Below are 18,185 nucleotides of genomic sequence, written 5' to 3'. Positions count from 1 at the left end.
AAATGTGTAATTTTACCACTTTTCTGGTGTAATGTCACATTTTCAGTATAAATAGAGGTAAAATTACATCATAAAAGAAGTAATATTCCATAATATCCAAAATAATCCTACCAAAATAACACATTTTTTACAGTGTAGGTTTTAAAGTTTTTAAACGTTTTTGGGTTTATTGAAGAAATTTGACCAAGTTTGAGATGTCTCATGAATGGTTTAAATAGGTTAATTTAAGTCATCGATGTTTTTGCTAGCATTTTGATAAAATTTGTCAAGGCACTGGTGACCTCTTCCCATCTCTGCCCACCCCACTTTTTCCCAAGCAAATTTTCCTCCTTCCCACAATTTGTGATTAAACAAAACGGCAGCTACTTTTGCCGGTGGACTCCAACTAGGTATTCTAAAAGATGTGGCCAACTGACGGATGGACCGTATGTCATCCTGGCAAATTGAGTCCAACCCGGGGGCCACAGGGGCAACCAAAGTGGTTATTAGCGTCGCGCGCAGAAAGATGCCGCCGGCCAGATTGATGACGTTGACCATCACTGCTGGGAAGGGGGACAGCGTCAGACTAAGCAGCACTAATTAAGTGATTAGCGAATTACTCCTCATAGTTTTGTGGATGGGCTAAGCTAGCGAAAAGAATGAAATTGCTGGTTTCTTGGACTGTGATTAACGTTTGAGTCGGGAAGGTCAACCAGCAAGTAGAGCACGGATGGTTTGCGAATGGAGGTAGTTTACCCAGATTTTGTGGGGCCTCAAGCAGTAATTTTCGAACGATCTAGTTCAAGCTATTGACAATGGTTTGGAAAAAAAAATCCCCCAGCGACTAAGCAATACCGCCTAAAGACAAAGTGTCAATTTAAGCCAAGATTGGCAATCAACGTCGCGGTCATCGCTTAAAACACTTTAAGCAAAACCTCGACTGCGCGGGGTTCGTCACTTAATGGAGCGCGCTCATTTAAGTTCAAGTACACACTCTGCGTTAAGGTGTAATTATTTATTCTTCAGTTCAAAGTTACGCCACGCAGCGAATGACAATTCTAGTGACATTGGGCTCAGGGTACGAGACATTCGGACTTTGACGGTTGGATTTAATTACCATGATCAGATGGTGGAGTGAGTGTGTCCTAAGCGCGACTAAACCAACGTGATTGCACTTTTGTTTTTTCGTTAGATTGGATGGGAACGCGAAATAATGAGCTTTTGCGTGCGGTCTCGTGTGGTTTTTTCAAGATTTCGCAAATGGACTTGAGGTTTTGATAAATTACATCGATTTGATGTAAGATGGCACAACGAGTGAAATAGTTGAGACGGTTGAGGTAGTTAAGACTATTGAGAACAATGAGGACAGTTTCACTATTTTTCACTGTAAATTGAATCGGTTAGGTGAACCGGTTATGCCATGATCATTTTGATCATTTTGATCATTTTTATCATTTTTAATCATTTTGATCATTTTGAACTTGAAATTTTTAAAATTTACAAGTTTTTTAATATTTTCAAGATTTTCAAGATTTTCAAGATTTTCAAGATTTTCAAGATTTTCAAGATTTTCAAGATTTTCAAGATTTTCAAGATTTTCAAGATATTCAAGATTTTCAAGATTTTCAAGATTTTCAAGATTTTTAAGATTTTCAAGATTTTTAAGATTTTCAAGATTTTCATGATTTTCAAGATTTTCAAGATTTTCAAGATTTTCAAGATTTTCAAGATTTTCAAGATTTTCAAGATTTTCAAGATTTTCAAGATTTTCAAGATTTTCAAGATTTTCAAGATTTTCAAGATTTTCAAGATTTTCAAGATTTTCAAGATTTTCAAGATTTTCAAGATTTTCAAGATTTTAAAGATTTTCAAGATTTTCAAGATTTTCAAGATTTTCAAGATTTTCAAGATTTTCAAGATTTTCAAGATTTTCAAGATTTTCAAGATTTTCAAGATTTTCAAGATTTTCAAGATTTTCAAGATTTTCAAGATTTTCAAGATTTTCAAGATTTTCAAGATTTTCAAGATTTTCAAGATTTTCAAGATTTTCAAGATTTTCAAGATTTTCAAAATTTTCAAGATTTTCAAGATTTTCAAGATTTTCAAAATTTTCAAGATTTTCAAGATTTTCAAGATTTTCAAGATTTTCAAGATTTTCAAGATTTTCAAGATTTTCAAGATTTTCAAGATTTTCAAGATTTTCAAGATTTTCAAGTTTTTCAAGATTTTCAAGATTTTCAAGATTTTCAAGATTTTCAAGATTTTCAAGATTTTCAAGATTTTCAAGATTTTCAAGATTTTCAAGATTTTCAAGATTTTCAAGATTTTCAAGATTTTCAAGATTTTCAAGATTTTCAAGATTTTCAAGATTTTCAAGATTTTCAAGATTTCCAAGATTTTCAAGATTTTCAAGATTTTCAAGATTTTCAAGATTTTCAAGATTTTCAAGATTTTCAAGATTTTCAAGATTTTCAAGACTTTCAAGATTTTCAAGATTTTCAAGATTTTCAAGATTTTCAAGATTTTCAAGATTTTCAAGATTTTCAAGATTTTCAAGATTTTCAAGATTTTCAAGATTTTCAAGATTTTTAAGATTTTCATGATTTTTAAGATTTTCATGATTTTTAAGATTTTCATGATTTTTAAGATTTAATATTTTCAGGATTTTCATAAAATTAAGAAAATAAAGAAAATTAAAAAAATTAAGAAAATTAAGAAAATTGAGAAAATTAAGAAAATTAAGAAAATTAAGAAAATTAAGAAAATTAAGAAAATTAAGAAAATTAAGAAAATTAAGAAAATTAAGAAAATTAAGAAAATTAAGAAAATTAAGAAAATTAAGAAAATTAAGAAAATTAAGAAAATTAAGAAAATTAAGAAAATTAAGAAAATTAAGAAAATTAAGAAAATTAAGAAAATTAAGAAAATTAATAAAATTAAGAAAATTAAGAAAATTAAGAAAATTAAGAAAATTAAGAAAATTAAGAAAATTAAGAAAATTAGAAAAATTAAGAAAATTAAAAAAATTAAGAAAATCAAGAAAATTAAGATAATTAAGGAAATCAAGAAAATTCAGAAAAACTAAATGTAAGACTTCTACTTAAATAGGGTCGCATAGCTCGAATATAAATTTATAAGTCAGAAAATAAAATAAATATCGAAAACATTTTTTTTTCGTGATTCGCATTTTTGTATGGGACAAATTTTCGGATTATCCAAACTTCGGATAATCAAGGCTTCCAATAATCGAGACTTTACTGCAATTCGATGAAGTTCGGTTTATACCAGGTTTGCACTAAGAGTTTTTTTGTCATTTGGGACAACTTGTGACCATTTGGACAACTGAAAGAAGAGATTTAATTGAGACGTAACAATTTAGTAGGCAGGCACTTTTAAAATTAAAGCAGGTTTAGACATTTATGACAACCATGTAATTCCAAATTTATTGCATTTTACGCTCCGCAAATCCTACAATCCTTGACAAAGTATATGAAAAACGTTCCAACCGGTTCCAAGCCCCATAACCGGAACTAACCACTCGGATTAGCGACCATCATTCGTCGTCGTCGGAACCATTTACTATAGCTCCACTTAAAAAGTGCGTACAAGACGGCAGAACTGAAGTAAAACCATTTAGTACTGTCGCGCGTCCAATATCTGTCCTACTCCTCGAAAGTCTCGTCCCAGCTCTTGGCTCTTCCATGTGTCGAAGCTTCGACGACGACGTCCCGCCACGATCCGATGCTTAATTTTATGGCCCTTTTAAGCTTTTCTTTCGTGTTGCGGAATCGAAATGGAACTGGTTCTACCGCGTCAGATGGAATCCACTTTTTTATAATAAGTTTTTTTTTGGTTGTTATTCAAATGTGCTTTGATTTGGTGTGTGTTGTGTGTAGTAAAGTTGCGAAACTGGGCCATCAGCGGTTGTAAACCTTCGAAACAGGAATTTTAAAATGTGTTATTTTAATAATTATTCGTCGCTTAGCGAGCCGACATTTGGGTCATCTAATTGCGACGGAATCCGGACCGGACTGTTCGAAGTTGACGACTTTGGATCAGCAACACACCTGGGAAGCCAGATGATCGCAATGAAAGGCAGAACAAAGGCACCTGTTGCGACATCACTCATTAGCGGTTTGGCACTTTCTCCACCGAAAGATGATGGAAAAGAGCCGCGCCAAAATAGACGTTTCAACACTTTTGTTGCCCAGATTAGATGACGATGGCGACGACTACCGAAAAATGGTTGGTGGGAAATTTGATGAATCACTGGTGCTGGTGATGTAACTTTCACTGAAGGAATTTCTGGCGGGAAAAGCGCGAAACAGAGGAGGGAAGTTTAGTTTAGAGCAAAATGAGACAAAAATGGCACTTTGGGCAGAAACACTTTTTGCAAAAATCGCTAAACTAATTTTGATTAATTACGGATAAATCTGAAGCATCTTTTGATCTTGTTACAACCAAGATAGAAGGAATCAAATGCCAAAGATATAACTTAAACGTTGAGATAGCTGAGACAGAAGACGATAAATAATAGACAACAAATTGGAGTCAAATGAGACAACTTCGTGTCTAACCTGTCTCAACTTTGTATTTTGTCTCCATTGGAGACAGAAAGACAGCTAAAACAAAAGACATAAGACTGCTTAGAATAATGAAACATTTCTGGCAAAGATTTTTGAGACAGAAGTCTCTTCGAAGATAGCTGAGACAGGAAAAAGTGATGACGCTATGGGTGCATTCGGAGACAATTGAGACAAAACGCAATACAGTTGAGACAGAAAACATTTAAAGCAAATGACAAAATAGAAAAAATACAAAGCGCATTTGAATCAACCAACAATTGAGACAGACTACTATTGGGATAGAAGATAATTGAGACAGAAGGCGTTTGAGACAGAAGGCATTTGAGACAGAGTGCATTTGGGACAAAAGAAGGTAGAGACAAATAAAGATTTGCAACACTGAGTTCCAAATGACTCTCTTGTTTTATATCATTATTTTTAAATCCAAACTTATACCAATCATAATTGTTTTCTGTCTCAAATTGTACTGTTTATCATTTTTCTGTCCCAGCTCTCTTCGTTATGAAAAAATAAATATCTTCCAATTACAAGTACTGTAAATCGTGCACACACCTATTGCGCATTCATTACGTAACGAACACGCCTCACCAGATAATTTTTGTTATTCGAAAGTACAAATCTTGATTAGATCGTTTTTCACCTAAGCCCAAACTCAAATTGCAAGTGCCTCTAAAAAACTGCGTGACTCCCGCCAAAAGCCCTCAACCAACCAAAGAGATCAGAATCAACCAACCCCGCGTATTTTCGGCTTAAAGCCGCTACTGTTACTTAATCGTAGACTTTTACTTTTTGCTCGCGCAGTTGTTCCGCGCCAAATCGCGTGAGTGAGTTTTTTGAAGTCAAATTTTTCATACAACTTTTTTTTTAATGCTTTGAAGAATCAAAATCGCTGCGACGAATCCGATCCGGCTCGGTTTCGGCGGTTCATGTGAGCCGGCACACGGTATTTTTTATTTCGAGTGAACCGATTTTCCGTCCAAGTTTAACCCAATTATGGTGTGGTGGCGCTGATTGTGGGCTTCCCGCCGGCGAACCAGTGCTCTGCACTCACTGCACTTGAAAGTGGCATGGTAATTTGGTTGAGGAAATGTAATTTGGGGCAACTTTGTAACTTTAATCATTTTGGTCATTTTGATCATTTTGATCATTTTTAAAATTTTCAAGATTTTCAAGATATTCAAGATTTTCAAGATTTTCAAGATTTTCAAGACTTTCAAGATTTTCAAGATTTTCAAGATTTTCTAGATTTCTAAGAAAATTAAGAAAATTAGGAAAATTAAGAAAAATAAGAAAATTAAGAAAATAAAGAAAATTAAGAAAATTAGGAAAATTAAGAAAATTAAGAAAATTAAGAAAATTAAGAAAATTAAGAAAATTAAGAAAATTAAGAAAATTAAGAAAATTAAGAAAATTAAGAAAATTAAGAAAATTAAGAAAATTAAGAAAATTAAGAAAATTAAGAAAATTAAGAAAATTAAGAAAATTAAGAAAATTAAGAACATTAAGAAAATTAAGAAAATTAAGAAAATTAAGAAAATTAAGAAAATTAAGAAAATTAAGAAAATTAAGAAAATTAAGAAAATTACAAAAATTAACAAAATTAACAAAATTAACAAAATTAACAAAATTACAAAAATTAACAAAATTAACAAAATTAACAAAATTAACAAAATTAACAAAATTAACAAAATTAACAAAATTAACAAAATTAACAAAATTAACAAAATTAACAAAATTAACAAAATTAACAAAATTAACAAAATTAACAAAATTAACAAAATTAACAAAATTAACAAAATTAACAAAATTAACAAAATTAACAAAATTAACAAAATTAACAAAATTAACAAAATTAACAAAATTAACAAAATTAACAAAATTAACAAAATTAACAAAATTAACAAAATTAACAAAATTAACAAAATTAACAAAATTAACAAAATTAACAAAATTAACAAAATTTAGAAAATTGAAAAAATTAAGAAAATTAAGAAAATTAAGAAAATTAAGAAAATTAAGAAAATTAAGAAAATTAAGAAAATTAAGAAAATTTAGAAAATTAAGAAAATTAAGAAAATTATGAAAATTAAGAAAATTAAGAAAATTAAGAAAATTAAGAAAATTAAGAAAATTAAGAAAATTAAGAAAATTCAGAAAATTCAGAAAATTCAGAAAATTAAGAAAATTATGAATATAAAGTACATTAAAGAAACTAAGAAAATTAAGAATTTTTAGAAAATTAAGAAAGTTAAGAAAGTTAAGAAAGTTAAGAAAATTTTGAAAATTTTGAAAACTAAGAAAACTAAGAAAATTAAGAAAACCAAGAATATTAAGAATTTTAAGAAAATCAAGAAAGTTAAAAAAATTAAGAAAATTAAGAATTAAGTTTATTTTGTATTAGTTTTGAGTCATTAATTTATTTCAAAATTTCAAATGGTTGAGATTTTTTTTATGAAATTCTAAGACTCCAAAGTTCACTTCAACTCCAATCTACAGTATCTCTCCAATATTTCGCTTTCGTCACGCACGTCGTCCACAATGGCCCCGGCGTATGATCTACGCTTTGTAGGTCAGCCGGCCCGCCAACCTACGAAGATCTTCCCAGCGCACTGAAGAAGACGAAAAAAATCAGAGTAAGTTCCCCCTCGCACCAGAAAGGTTAAACTACGGCGGCGTATGAAACCAGTACTTTGCGTAACCCCCTCACCCGAGAAGAGAAGACCAGCACGCTTTGTGTACTGTTATTGGCCGAGATTTTTGAAAGTCATCTTCAACCACCTTCATCATCGTTGCCGGCCCTGGCTGGCTGGCCGTGATGCCGCCGATTAGTTCCAGGCGTTGAAATATCTATTAGATTATCTCCACCTGTTAATCAATTTTGTCTTCTTCTCTCTTCTCTTTCAACAGGATCGCTTCGCCGACCCCCGCCGTCAGCACCATGTCATCGTACCCGTACCAGAATCCGTCGTCCTACGAGCCGTACGACGCCGCCGTTCCGCCGCGGGTGCCAATGAGTCCGGTGCATCTGCAGCAGCATCACCCTGCCGCGTACTCCAAGTCGCTGGTTCAACCCACGTCCAGTCCTTCCGTCGGGGACTTTCTACCTCCTCTTCAACCCCACGACGGTGGCGGCGGTCCTCACGGGGGTCCCCGCTCAATCTACAGCGCCCACGCGCTAGCCTCGTCCCAAGCCCTTCACCAGCAGCACCAACAGCTTCACGGAGCCGTCCCATATCTTCCGGGGCCACCCCCTCCGGGGCCTCCCTACCACCACTCGCCACGTGGCAGCGCCGGAAGCACAACCAGCAGTCAACAGTCCTCGAGCTTCCCGCCGAATTTCCCGCCAAATGTCCACCACCAGGTCGGGCCAGGTGTCCCCGGACCGATGATCGGCCACAACTACTCCCAGTCGGACGACGACAGCGGGTGCGCCCTCGAGGAGTACACCTGGGTGCCGCCCGGACTCCGGCCAGATCAGGTGAGTTTTCGAGTGAGCGAGTGCGCTTTCGCGACAATTAAGTTGCGCGCGCGCGCACGGTTATCAGAAATTCCAATTTAATTATACGACACGCGCGAATAGCGAAACCAACTTCCGAAAGGTGTTTGTCGGGGACCACAAGTTGGACGACAACGACGACCGAGAGGGAACATGTTTATCGGCATCGACCTGATGATGATGGGGTGCACTCCACTCTGGTCTCTTTACGCAGCATGCATCGGCAGCAGGTTGATAGCGAAAAACGATCGCGATAGCGTGAAACTGGTTTCAGTTGCGGGGAGGTTAGGTTTTGATTGGAAAAAGTATTGGATTCCTGGGAAATTATATGCTTTGTATTCAGGTTTTTAAATTGCGTTAAAGATATTGCTGGATGTTAATTTAGTTAGAAATTAATTTTCATAAACATAAATTGGACATCTTTCCTAGAAACCCTCCCGTAATTTTGCCTTGCTGCTGAGCAATTCTCTACGAAATCGGTCTTTTTTCTTCAATTTTAATTTTTGTATTTTTTAATCCGACTGAAACTTTTTTGGTGCCTTCGGTATGCCCAAAGAAGCCATTTTGCATCATTAGTTTGTCCATAAAATTTTCCATACAAATTTGGCAGCTGTCCATACAAAAATGATGTATGAAAATTCAAAAATCTGTATCTTTTGAAGGAATTTTTTGATCGATTTGGTGTCTTGGGCAAAGTTGTAGGTATGGATACGGACTACACTGAAAAAAAATGATACACTGTAAAAAAAATTTGGTGATTTTTTTATTTAACTTTTTATTACTAAAACTTGATTTGCAAAAAAAACACTATTTTTAATTTTTTTTATTTTTTGATATGTTTTAGAGGACATAAAATGCCAACTTTTCAGAAATTTCCAGGTTGTGCAAAAAATCTTTGACCGAGTTATGAATTTTTTAATCAATACTGATTTTTTCAAAAAATCGAAAAATTGGTCGCAAAAACTTTTTTTTTGAACTTTATTTTTCGATGTAAAATCAAATTTGCAATCAAAAAGTATTTTAGTAAAATTTTGATAAAGTGCACCGTTTTCAAGTTATAGCCATTTTTAGGTAACTTTTTTGAAAATAATCGCAGTTTTTCATTTTTTTAAATTAGTGCACATGTTTGCACACTTTTGAAAAAAATATTTTTGAAAAACTGAGAAAATTCTCTATATTTTGCTTCTTGGGACTTTGTTGATACGACCTTTAGTTGCTAAGATATTGCAATGCAAAGGTTTAAAAACAGGAAAATTGATGTTTTCTAAGTCTCACCCTAACAACCCACCATTTTTCAATGTCGATATCTCAGCAAGTAATGGTCCGATTTTCAATGTTGAAATATGAAACATTTGTGAAATTTTCCGATCTTTTCGAAAACAATATTTTCAAAATTTTCAAATCAAGACTAACATTTCAAAAGGGCCAAACATTCAATATTACGCCCTTTACAAATGTTAGTCTTGGTTTAAAAATTTTGAAAATATTATTTTCGAAAAGATCGGAAAATTTCACAAATGTTTCATATATTAACATTGAAAATCGGACCATTACTTCCTGAGATATCGATAATAAAAAATGGAGGGTTGTTTGGGTGAGACTTGGAAAACATCAATTTTCCTGTTTTTAAACCTTTGCATTGCAATATCTCAGCAACTAAAGGTCGTATCAACAAAGTCCCAAGAAGCAAAATATAGAGAATTTTCTCAGCTTTTCAAAAATATTTTTTTCAAAAGTGTGCAAACATGTGCACTTATTTTTAAAAATGAAAAACTGCGATTATTTTCAAAAAAGTTACCTAAAAATGGCTATAACTTGAAAACGGTGCACTTTATCAAAATTTTACTAAAATACTTTTTGATTGCAAATTTGATTTTACATCGAAAAATGAAGTTCAAAATTTTTTGCGACCAATTTTTCGATTTTTTGAAAAAAATAGTATTGATTAAAAAATTCATAACTCGGTCAAAGATTTTTTGCACAACCTGGAAATTTTTGAAAAGTTGGCATTTTATGTCCTCTAAAACATATCAAAAAATAAAAAAATAAAAATAGTGTTTTTTTGCAAATCAAGTTTTAGTGATAAAAAGTTAAATAAAAAAATCACCAAATTTTTTTACAGTGTATCATTTTTTTTCAGTGTTGTCTGTATCCATACCTACAACTTTGCCGAAGACACCAAATCGATCAAAAAATTCCTTCAAAAGATACAGATTTTTGAATTTTCACACATCATTTTTGTATGGACAGCTGCCAAATTTGTATGGAAAATTATATGGACAAACTAATGATGCAAAATGGCTTCTTTGGGCATACCGAAGGCACCAAAAAAGTTTCAGTCGGATTAAAAAATACAAAAAAAATCGAATGATCGAAATCCTAGAGAACTGCTCTGCTTACTTCGCCATCTAGTAATAAAGCTAAGATTTCTAGGGTACTTATTATCACCTAGAAGCTATAGGATTCCTTTGCGATAAGGTCAAATGAAAAACTATGGTAAATTTAATTTTAGTCATGATTACAGATATGAGTTTTTGTACTGAAATCATTCCATATGTTTTCTACTGGGTTGAAAACTTTTAAGACTGTAATGACCACGTAAAATCTGTAATTTTATTTGTTTTACGTAACCAATCAAAACCTTTCACATTACAAATATTTTTTGAAGTGAGCTATTCACAAAACTTCGGATAACGTGTTTTGCATTTTTAGTCTCAATTTTTTGAGCAAAAGTGCGTCGGATGTCAAAAAATAACAATGTCGAAGATTCCCGATTCTTCAAATAAAAATGTTTTCACAATTTTCAAATCAACTTCAGCATTTTAAAAGGCCCAAAGACACTTTTTTCGATCACATCAAATCTGGAGTTTTTTTTGAAAAGGTCCAATAAACCAAATGTCTAGTTTTTGCTTTTTTGGTGTTTTTTGGTACCCCTGGCTCAAGGCGGTTTAAAAAACACCCAAAAAGCAAAAACTGGAAATTTGGTTTATTGGACCTTTTTTAAAAAAAATCAGAAATGTTGGGGTTGATTTGAAAATTTTTAAAATACTTTTTTTCGAAAGTTTGAAAAATTATTGGGTAATTCTAAGCCAACTCACACAGCAGTTGCCCCGACCCCTCTTCGATTTGCGTGAAACTTTGTCCTAAGGGGTAACTTTTGTCCCTGATCACGAATCCGAGGTCCGTTTTTTGATATCTCGTGACGGAGGGGCGGTACGACCCCTTCCATTTTTGAGCATGCGAAAAAAGAGGTGTTTTTCAATAATTTGCAGCCTTAAACGGTGATGAGATAGAAATTTGGTGTCAAAGGGACTTTTATGTGAAATTAGACGCCCTATTTGATGGCGTACTGAGAATTCCGAAAAAAAACGTATTTTTCATCGAAAAAAAACACTGAAAAAGTTTTAAAAACTCTCCCATTTTCCGTTACTCGACTGTAAAAATTTTGGAACATGTCATCTAATGGAAAATTTAATTTACTTTTCGAATCTACATTGACCCAGAAGGGTAATTTTTTCATTTAGAACAAAAATTTTCATTTTAAAATTTCGTGTTTTTTCTAACTTTGCAGGGTTATTTTTTAGAGTGTAACAAAGTTCCTCAAAGTTGTAGAACAGACAAAAATTTTAATATAAAAACATAAGGGGTTTGCTCATAAATATCCCGAGTTATCGCGATTTTACGAAAAAAAAGTAACATAATTTTTGTGCCCAATATTTTTTTTTTTTTTTGAAAAGTATAATTGAAACAATGCATCCAAATGAAAAATACGCAAATTTAAGTTTCAAAAACTTTGCTTCTTGAGAGAATTACTCAAGTGTATGTCCCTCTACTCTGGTCGATGTCCAAATTTGAAATTGAAAATTCAAGCCATGGTTTTAACATTTGAACAAAAACAAAATTGTGAAATGCATTTTACAGAAGTACAGTTGGCATGCAATCATTAGTTTACAAAAAACTATAAAATAAATTTGCCATACTGTAAATTTACATTTTTTTTTTTTTTCAATAAAGCTCTGAATAAGTATTGTATAACAGATTGCATTCTATATTGGAAATTTAGGACTGCAATCCAGATTTGACTACAATCCAGAAAAAATCACTTTGAACAATCGATTCTTTGGATAATTGAGTACAAATATTTTGTATTGTGTTGAATTTTCATGGAAAAGGTATACAGTACCACCCTAACGAATTCTAAAATTTTCCAGCTACAGTCCAGACTCGATTATCCGTAGGCCTTGGAAAATTTTCATCTCGGATAACCGAATCTTCAGATAATCGAATCACAACAAATATTTTTGCATTGGCTCTTTTGATTGTCGAGCATAAGTAGTTATGACACTTAAACTACGGTAGTGTGATTGAGCATTTTAAGATCCAAGATGGCGGCCAAAATGGCGGTGATGGAACATTGAAAATATTGAATACATCGTAATGTAATAGATGATACACTTTTCAAATTGGACTAAAATTGGGTCGAAGAACTAAAATGTGATGTTAAAAGTATGAAAATAAAAAATACGATAAATATTTATTTTTGTGTTTATGATTCGATTATTCGAAGTCCCATTCAAACCTTCTGATAATCGAACATTGGATTTTCGAGTCTGGACTGTATATGTTTTTCCGTGCTATTTTGCCCACTGAACCTGAATCTGTCCCTACAATGTATCCAAATCGTTAAAATATTGAATCACGGTCATATTTTGTGTGTCATTGTAAAATAATCATATAAACCCATAAAACTAAAAATCAATAATTTGATGAGTTGACAATTCTCAGAGAAGATTTAGATTAACTAATTAATTGTTTTTTTTTTAAATTGATAGAAAATTTTATGGTAACCTATTTCATATTTTTTGATTACTCTTTTTACCAAATAATAAAAAAAAACAATGATCTAGCTAAACTTAAAAAGACCATGTTAAAATTGCCTAAACTCTCTGCAATATGACTCGATGTACTTTTCCTGTCCTCAAGTTCCAAGTCAAAAAACAACTTCCTACACATTTTGCTCAGTGACTAGAGTAAGCGCACTTAACCACCAAGTAGCCACCACTCTGCACACATGCCTCGGTCGTCTTGACTTGAATTGACCAGGTCGGTTAGTTCGTCGCCGTCGAGGTGCCGCGAGCCCTGTAGTGGTCGTCAAAAGCAATAACCTTCTCCATCGACAAACTATTACGTACATCTCTCACGTGGCCACCATCTTGGGTCCCCAGCTGAAGTTCCACGACGACACTCTCTGGCACGCACCTTTCCTCAAGAAAAGACCCATTCATTGAAGCCAAGCCAACGGAACGCAAATTATAAGATACCAGTTTCCAGACAAAATGACCACTAATGACTCGTTGCAGAACCCTCGCAGGGGAGACCCTCTGCGCCACTCTTGATCGCGAAGGGGTCGCTGAATGCATTTCAGGTCAGACCTTCGACGACGATGCAAGCGCAAGAATTTTAATTATCCACCGAACAACTGTATCATCATTCATATGCAAATGTACAAGACGGTCTGGCCACCAGAAAGGGGTCTTTGTTGTTATCAGCGGAGAGGCCTCCTTCTTCCCAAGATCGAGCAGGGGAAGCATGGCTAATTGAGGTTCACAATGTCTTTTGCAAATTACTCTCTGTGGCCACCAGATGCAGATCAGCAGATGGTTCAAGAATATCAGCACTTGTTTGCGATGTTCAACAACTTGCCACTGTTTGTAGAGAAGGCACAAAGTTGTTGGACATGAGCAGCGAGAAGGTTACATTTTTTTGTAGAAAAAATATCAAGATAGTTCTTCCCAACATGTTGGTAATTTCTACAAAATTGGTAGGTTTCACTTTAATTCGAAAAGGAAAGCTGCAATTTTATCGAGCAACCTAGTGATATGGTTCCCAAGCTTCGTCAGTCCTTCATTGAACTTTCTCTCTTTCTTGCGTTAAAAAATGTCTTTTTGAAAAAGTTTTAAAATATAAAATAAGTTTTTAATTTTGAATTACTAATTGTTTTTAGGCAATTTTGAAATCTTTTTTTTCAGTCTTCAAATATTTAAAATAATTGAAATCCTGAAATAATCAAAAACGACTAATCCTTTAGCTTGGCATTTGAGCCAAACCCTATATTTTATATGTTTATATTTTTTTTCTTACTCTTAACAATAAATTTGAGTTCGGTGACCTCATTTAAATTAAATTTGAATGATTTATTGCCTTGAAAATTACTAAATGCATTATGTTAATATTTCAACTCCCCCATTTTCGCCCCCATCTTGGACTTTAAAATTACAAATCACTTTAGAGTATTTTAGGAGTTCGACAAAAATAAAACAACAAAAATAGTAGTTTATGCAACAAGTTCCAAAAACATAAAAAAATCAACACGAGTCGTACATTTATCCAACGAGGTTCACCGAGTCAAATGTTCATGTATTTTGTCAAATCAAAAAAAATGTTGAAAAGTATTACTTTTTGTAACAAGTTCTGAAAAGTTCAACTTTTTCGCATTAATTTCAGTGCTGAAAAGTAGATTTTTTCAACCTTTAATTTGAAAAGCGTTACTATTCGATTCTGTTATTTTTAAGAGCAGAAAAGTAGGCTTTTTCGTCGTTCAAGAATGACAGGAAAAGTTAGTAGTTTCAACGGAATTGCAATTTTTTTTCGTGATTCGATTATCCGAAGTGAATTTTTTCCAAGGCCTTCGACTAATCGAGTCCGGACTGTATTGCCTTAAAAATGTGGCTTGAAATGTTTGACAGAATAAATGAAAATTGAAATTTAAACATATTTATAAACAAAAATAATTTGCTTCGAAATCATTTCAACAATTCAAAATTCAAGCAATTAAACAATTCATTAATTAAACAATTAAACAATTAAACAATTAAACAATTAAACAATTAAACAATTAAACAATTAAACAATTAAACAATTAAACAATTAAACAATTAAACAATTAAACAATTAAACAATTAAACAATTAAACAATTAAACAATTAAACAATTAAACAATTAAACAATTAAACAATTAAACAATTAAACAATTAAACAATTAAACAATTAAACAATTAAACAATTAAACAATTAAACAATTAAACAATTAAACAATTAAACAATTAAACAATTAAACAATTAAACAATTAAACAATTAAACAATTAAACAATTAAACAATTAAACAATTAAACAATTAAACAATTAAACAATTAAACAATTAAACAATTAAACAATTAAACAATTAAACAATTAAACAATTAAACAATTAAACAATTAAACAATTAAACAATTAAACAATTAAACAATTAAACAATTAAACAATTAAACAATTCAACAATTAAACAATAAAAAATTAAACAATTAAATAACTAAACAATTAAACAATTAAACAATTAAACAAACAATTAAACAATTAAACATTTGCCGAAATACAAACTGTAAAAGAAAAGCAAACAGGAAAAGTGAGATTTTCTCTACATCACATAAATAGCGTCAAATTTTTAAAAGACGATACCTTAGACTTTCAAATCTTTAGAACATTAATATGTTTTGTACGGAAATTTCCCACGATGAGAAGGGTGGGGGGGAGGTTTTGAGATTACCAACAAAAGTGTCCACGTTCGAACATGTTTATTTCGTGCATTTTTTTATTCTATAAAAAAAGTTTAATGAAAACAATTATGCTCTGAATCTGTCCCTAGAATTGAAACAAATCGTTTAAACATTGAATCTTGGTTATATTTTGGGTCTCAATTTATAAGAATCATTTAAACTCAAAATATTACCAAAATTCAGTATTTTGGTTAGTTTTTGATTCATTAAAAACTTAATTGTAACTTATTAAAAAAATAAACTTTTTCGAGGAACAATATTTTTTATTGCTATCGAAAAGCATTTTACAATTTTCAGAGCGGAAAATTTCACGAATGTTTCATTTTTTTAACATTGAAAATCAGACCATTAGTTGCTGAGTTATCGAAATTAGAAAATGGAAGCTTGATTGGGTGAGACTTAAAATACTTCAATTTTCCTGTTTAAAAAACGGAATTTTTGGACAAAATTTAACTTTATTTTGGCTATATTTTGAAAACGGTGCACTTAATCTAGAAAATCATTTAAAGTATTTTTCGATTGAAAAATAGATTTCACATTGAAAAATGAGGTCAAAAAGTTTTATGTACGAGATTTCAATTGTTTACAAGGATCACTATTTAAAAAATAATCATAATTTTACGTACCATTTTTGTATGGACAGCTGCCAAAATTGTATGAAGATTTGAGTGGGTAAACCATTGACACAAATTGGCTTCATGGTCAAAGGGAAGGCCCCCACAATGTTTGAGCCGAATAAAAAAATACAAATAATTAAAATAGTCGAAACATCGGTTTCGTAGAGAATTGCTCATGGAAGGGCAACATTTTATATTAAATGGCATTATTTTGTTCAAAATTGCATTATATCTGGCTTAAACAAACAAACAAAATTTGCCTATCTTTATACAGATTATTTTGTTTTCAAAACCAGTTTTATTAAATATTGTTTGAAAGGAATTTCTAAATGATTGCTTTGAATAGCATAAGGTGCAGCCGTCCATCAGTTTAAGACAAAATTGATCATCACTCTGAAATGGACTTTTATTTAATTATTTAACGAATATTTACTGCACCAAAATAGCTGAATTAGTGGTACTCTTCTTAAAAACACTGAAAGAAATTTTTGTGAAGCGATCATTGACTTTCTGGTTGCCATTGATTGATTAATGATGATTTTCATACTATTATTCTGAACAAATTTTGTCACTTATTCCATGGAATGAAATATCATAGCAATTATGGAAATCGTTACTTTAATCACAAAAATGCTTCTAATTCAGTGTCAGAAAAAGATGTAAAATAAACATTTTTGCAAAATAAAAATACAGATAAAAAAACATCAAGCTTGAGTACCAAAACGTTAATTCCTACATTTCAGCTCAAATTTAACACATTAAAATTAAACCTTCTTTTTCTGGACACACTGTTATGTAGTAACACATCGTAAAAAGAACCGTTCTTGAGATAAAATAAGTTCAATTTGTTCCCATGCACGTTTATCAGCAGACACATTAACCTACTTTTTTTAAATATCGAACAGAAATGAACTTGCAACATTGCCATCTACCCGATATCAACTACAAACCGATGATACAAATTACAGCAGGCTCGTTTCTTCTGGTCCCATGGTCCTCGTGATTAGCATAATACAGCATCTTGTTCTGATAAGACCAGCCGCCGCTAAATCACGTCAATCACGTTTTCCAAAGGAATGTGTTTCTAATCACGCAATTCTTCACCCTCTCCTCTACTCCCACCCCCAGGTCCACCTGTACTTCTCGGCCGTCCCGGAGGACAAGGTGCCGTACGTAAACAGCATCGGCGAGCGGCACCGGGTTCGGCAGCTTCTCCAGCAGCTTCCACCACACGATAATGAGGTAAGAGTCTGGTCTGGACTCCAGACACAAGGAAAATATATAATAAAAATATAATTAATTCAGTTTGGCGTGGCTGCGGCGAGTTGAAGAAGTGAAGTTGTTGTTTCGCGCCATTCGCGAGGGTCCGTTAAGGTTCGTTGAGGGTGCTCCTCCTTTCTCGTTCGGCTTGGAATGCCAATGGGCGCTTCTCCTGTGGGATTGGTTTCTGAAGCGATGGGGCATGGTAATAATTTAAAATTAATAAATTACAAAATCTGTAGTAAACAAAATTACATTCTTCGCTCTAAAAATATTGCGACATTCAATTTTCTTATAAATATTTGAAAAACTTTTTTCCCAAGTCAAATCATCACCCTGCCATCAATAGACTTGTCCACCGGGAGGGCGCGAAACCTCTTCTCAGTTCATCGCGTTGCAAACCAATCTAAAGCAAAGCAAAAGTGCAAACAATTCCACGTACCTACAACAAACACAACCCCCTGCGGGCTTGCGGCTGCGCGTCCACGCTGAGTTTGCACAGAGGAAAAGCAAATATTTTCCAATCGGTTTTTGTTATTTTGTTATTTCGCGTCACTTTAGCGTTTTTTTTTCTTCCTCTGAGTTGTTGAACAAATAACACCTCTTCCTTGCGTTTTGCTGCATTTCATCCACTGTGGTTTATTTACCTTTTT

At 32.8% G+C, this 18,185-nt stretch overlaps 1 protein-coding gene across 5 annotated transcripts in view; it reads left to right on the top strand.

Annotated features, from left to right (window-relative positions):
* The window catches only part of LOC120419489 (protein prickle-like), a 153,965-nt gene that overhangs the window by 125,653 nt on the left and 10,127 nt on the right, over positions 1–18,185 (top strand). For all 5 annotated transcript variants that reach the window (XM_052711167.1, XM_052711168.1, XM_052711166.1 and 2 more), the window contains 2 exons: positions 7,473–8,043; positions 17,401–17,514. In XM_052711167.1, the coding sequence (XP_052567127.1) occupies positions 7,504–8,043; positions 17,401–17,514 (654 nt within the window). In that variant the 5' untranslated portion in view covers positions 7,473–7,503. The remainder of the gene's footprint in view (positions 1–7,472; positions 8,044–17,400; positions 17,515–18,185) is intronic.

This window comes from Culex pipiens, chromosome 3, assembly GCF_016801865.2.
Source record: "Culex pipiens pallens isolate TS chromosome 3, TS_CPP_V2, whole genome shotgun sequence".
NCBI lineage: Eukaryota > Metazoa > Arthropoda > Insecta > Diptera > Culicidae > Culex > Culex pipiens.
The sequence above is the reverse complement of the archived record's forward strand: the minus strand, read 5'-3'. Positions and strand labels throughout refer to the sequence as shown.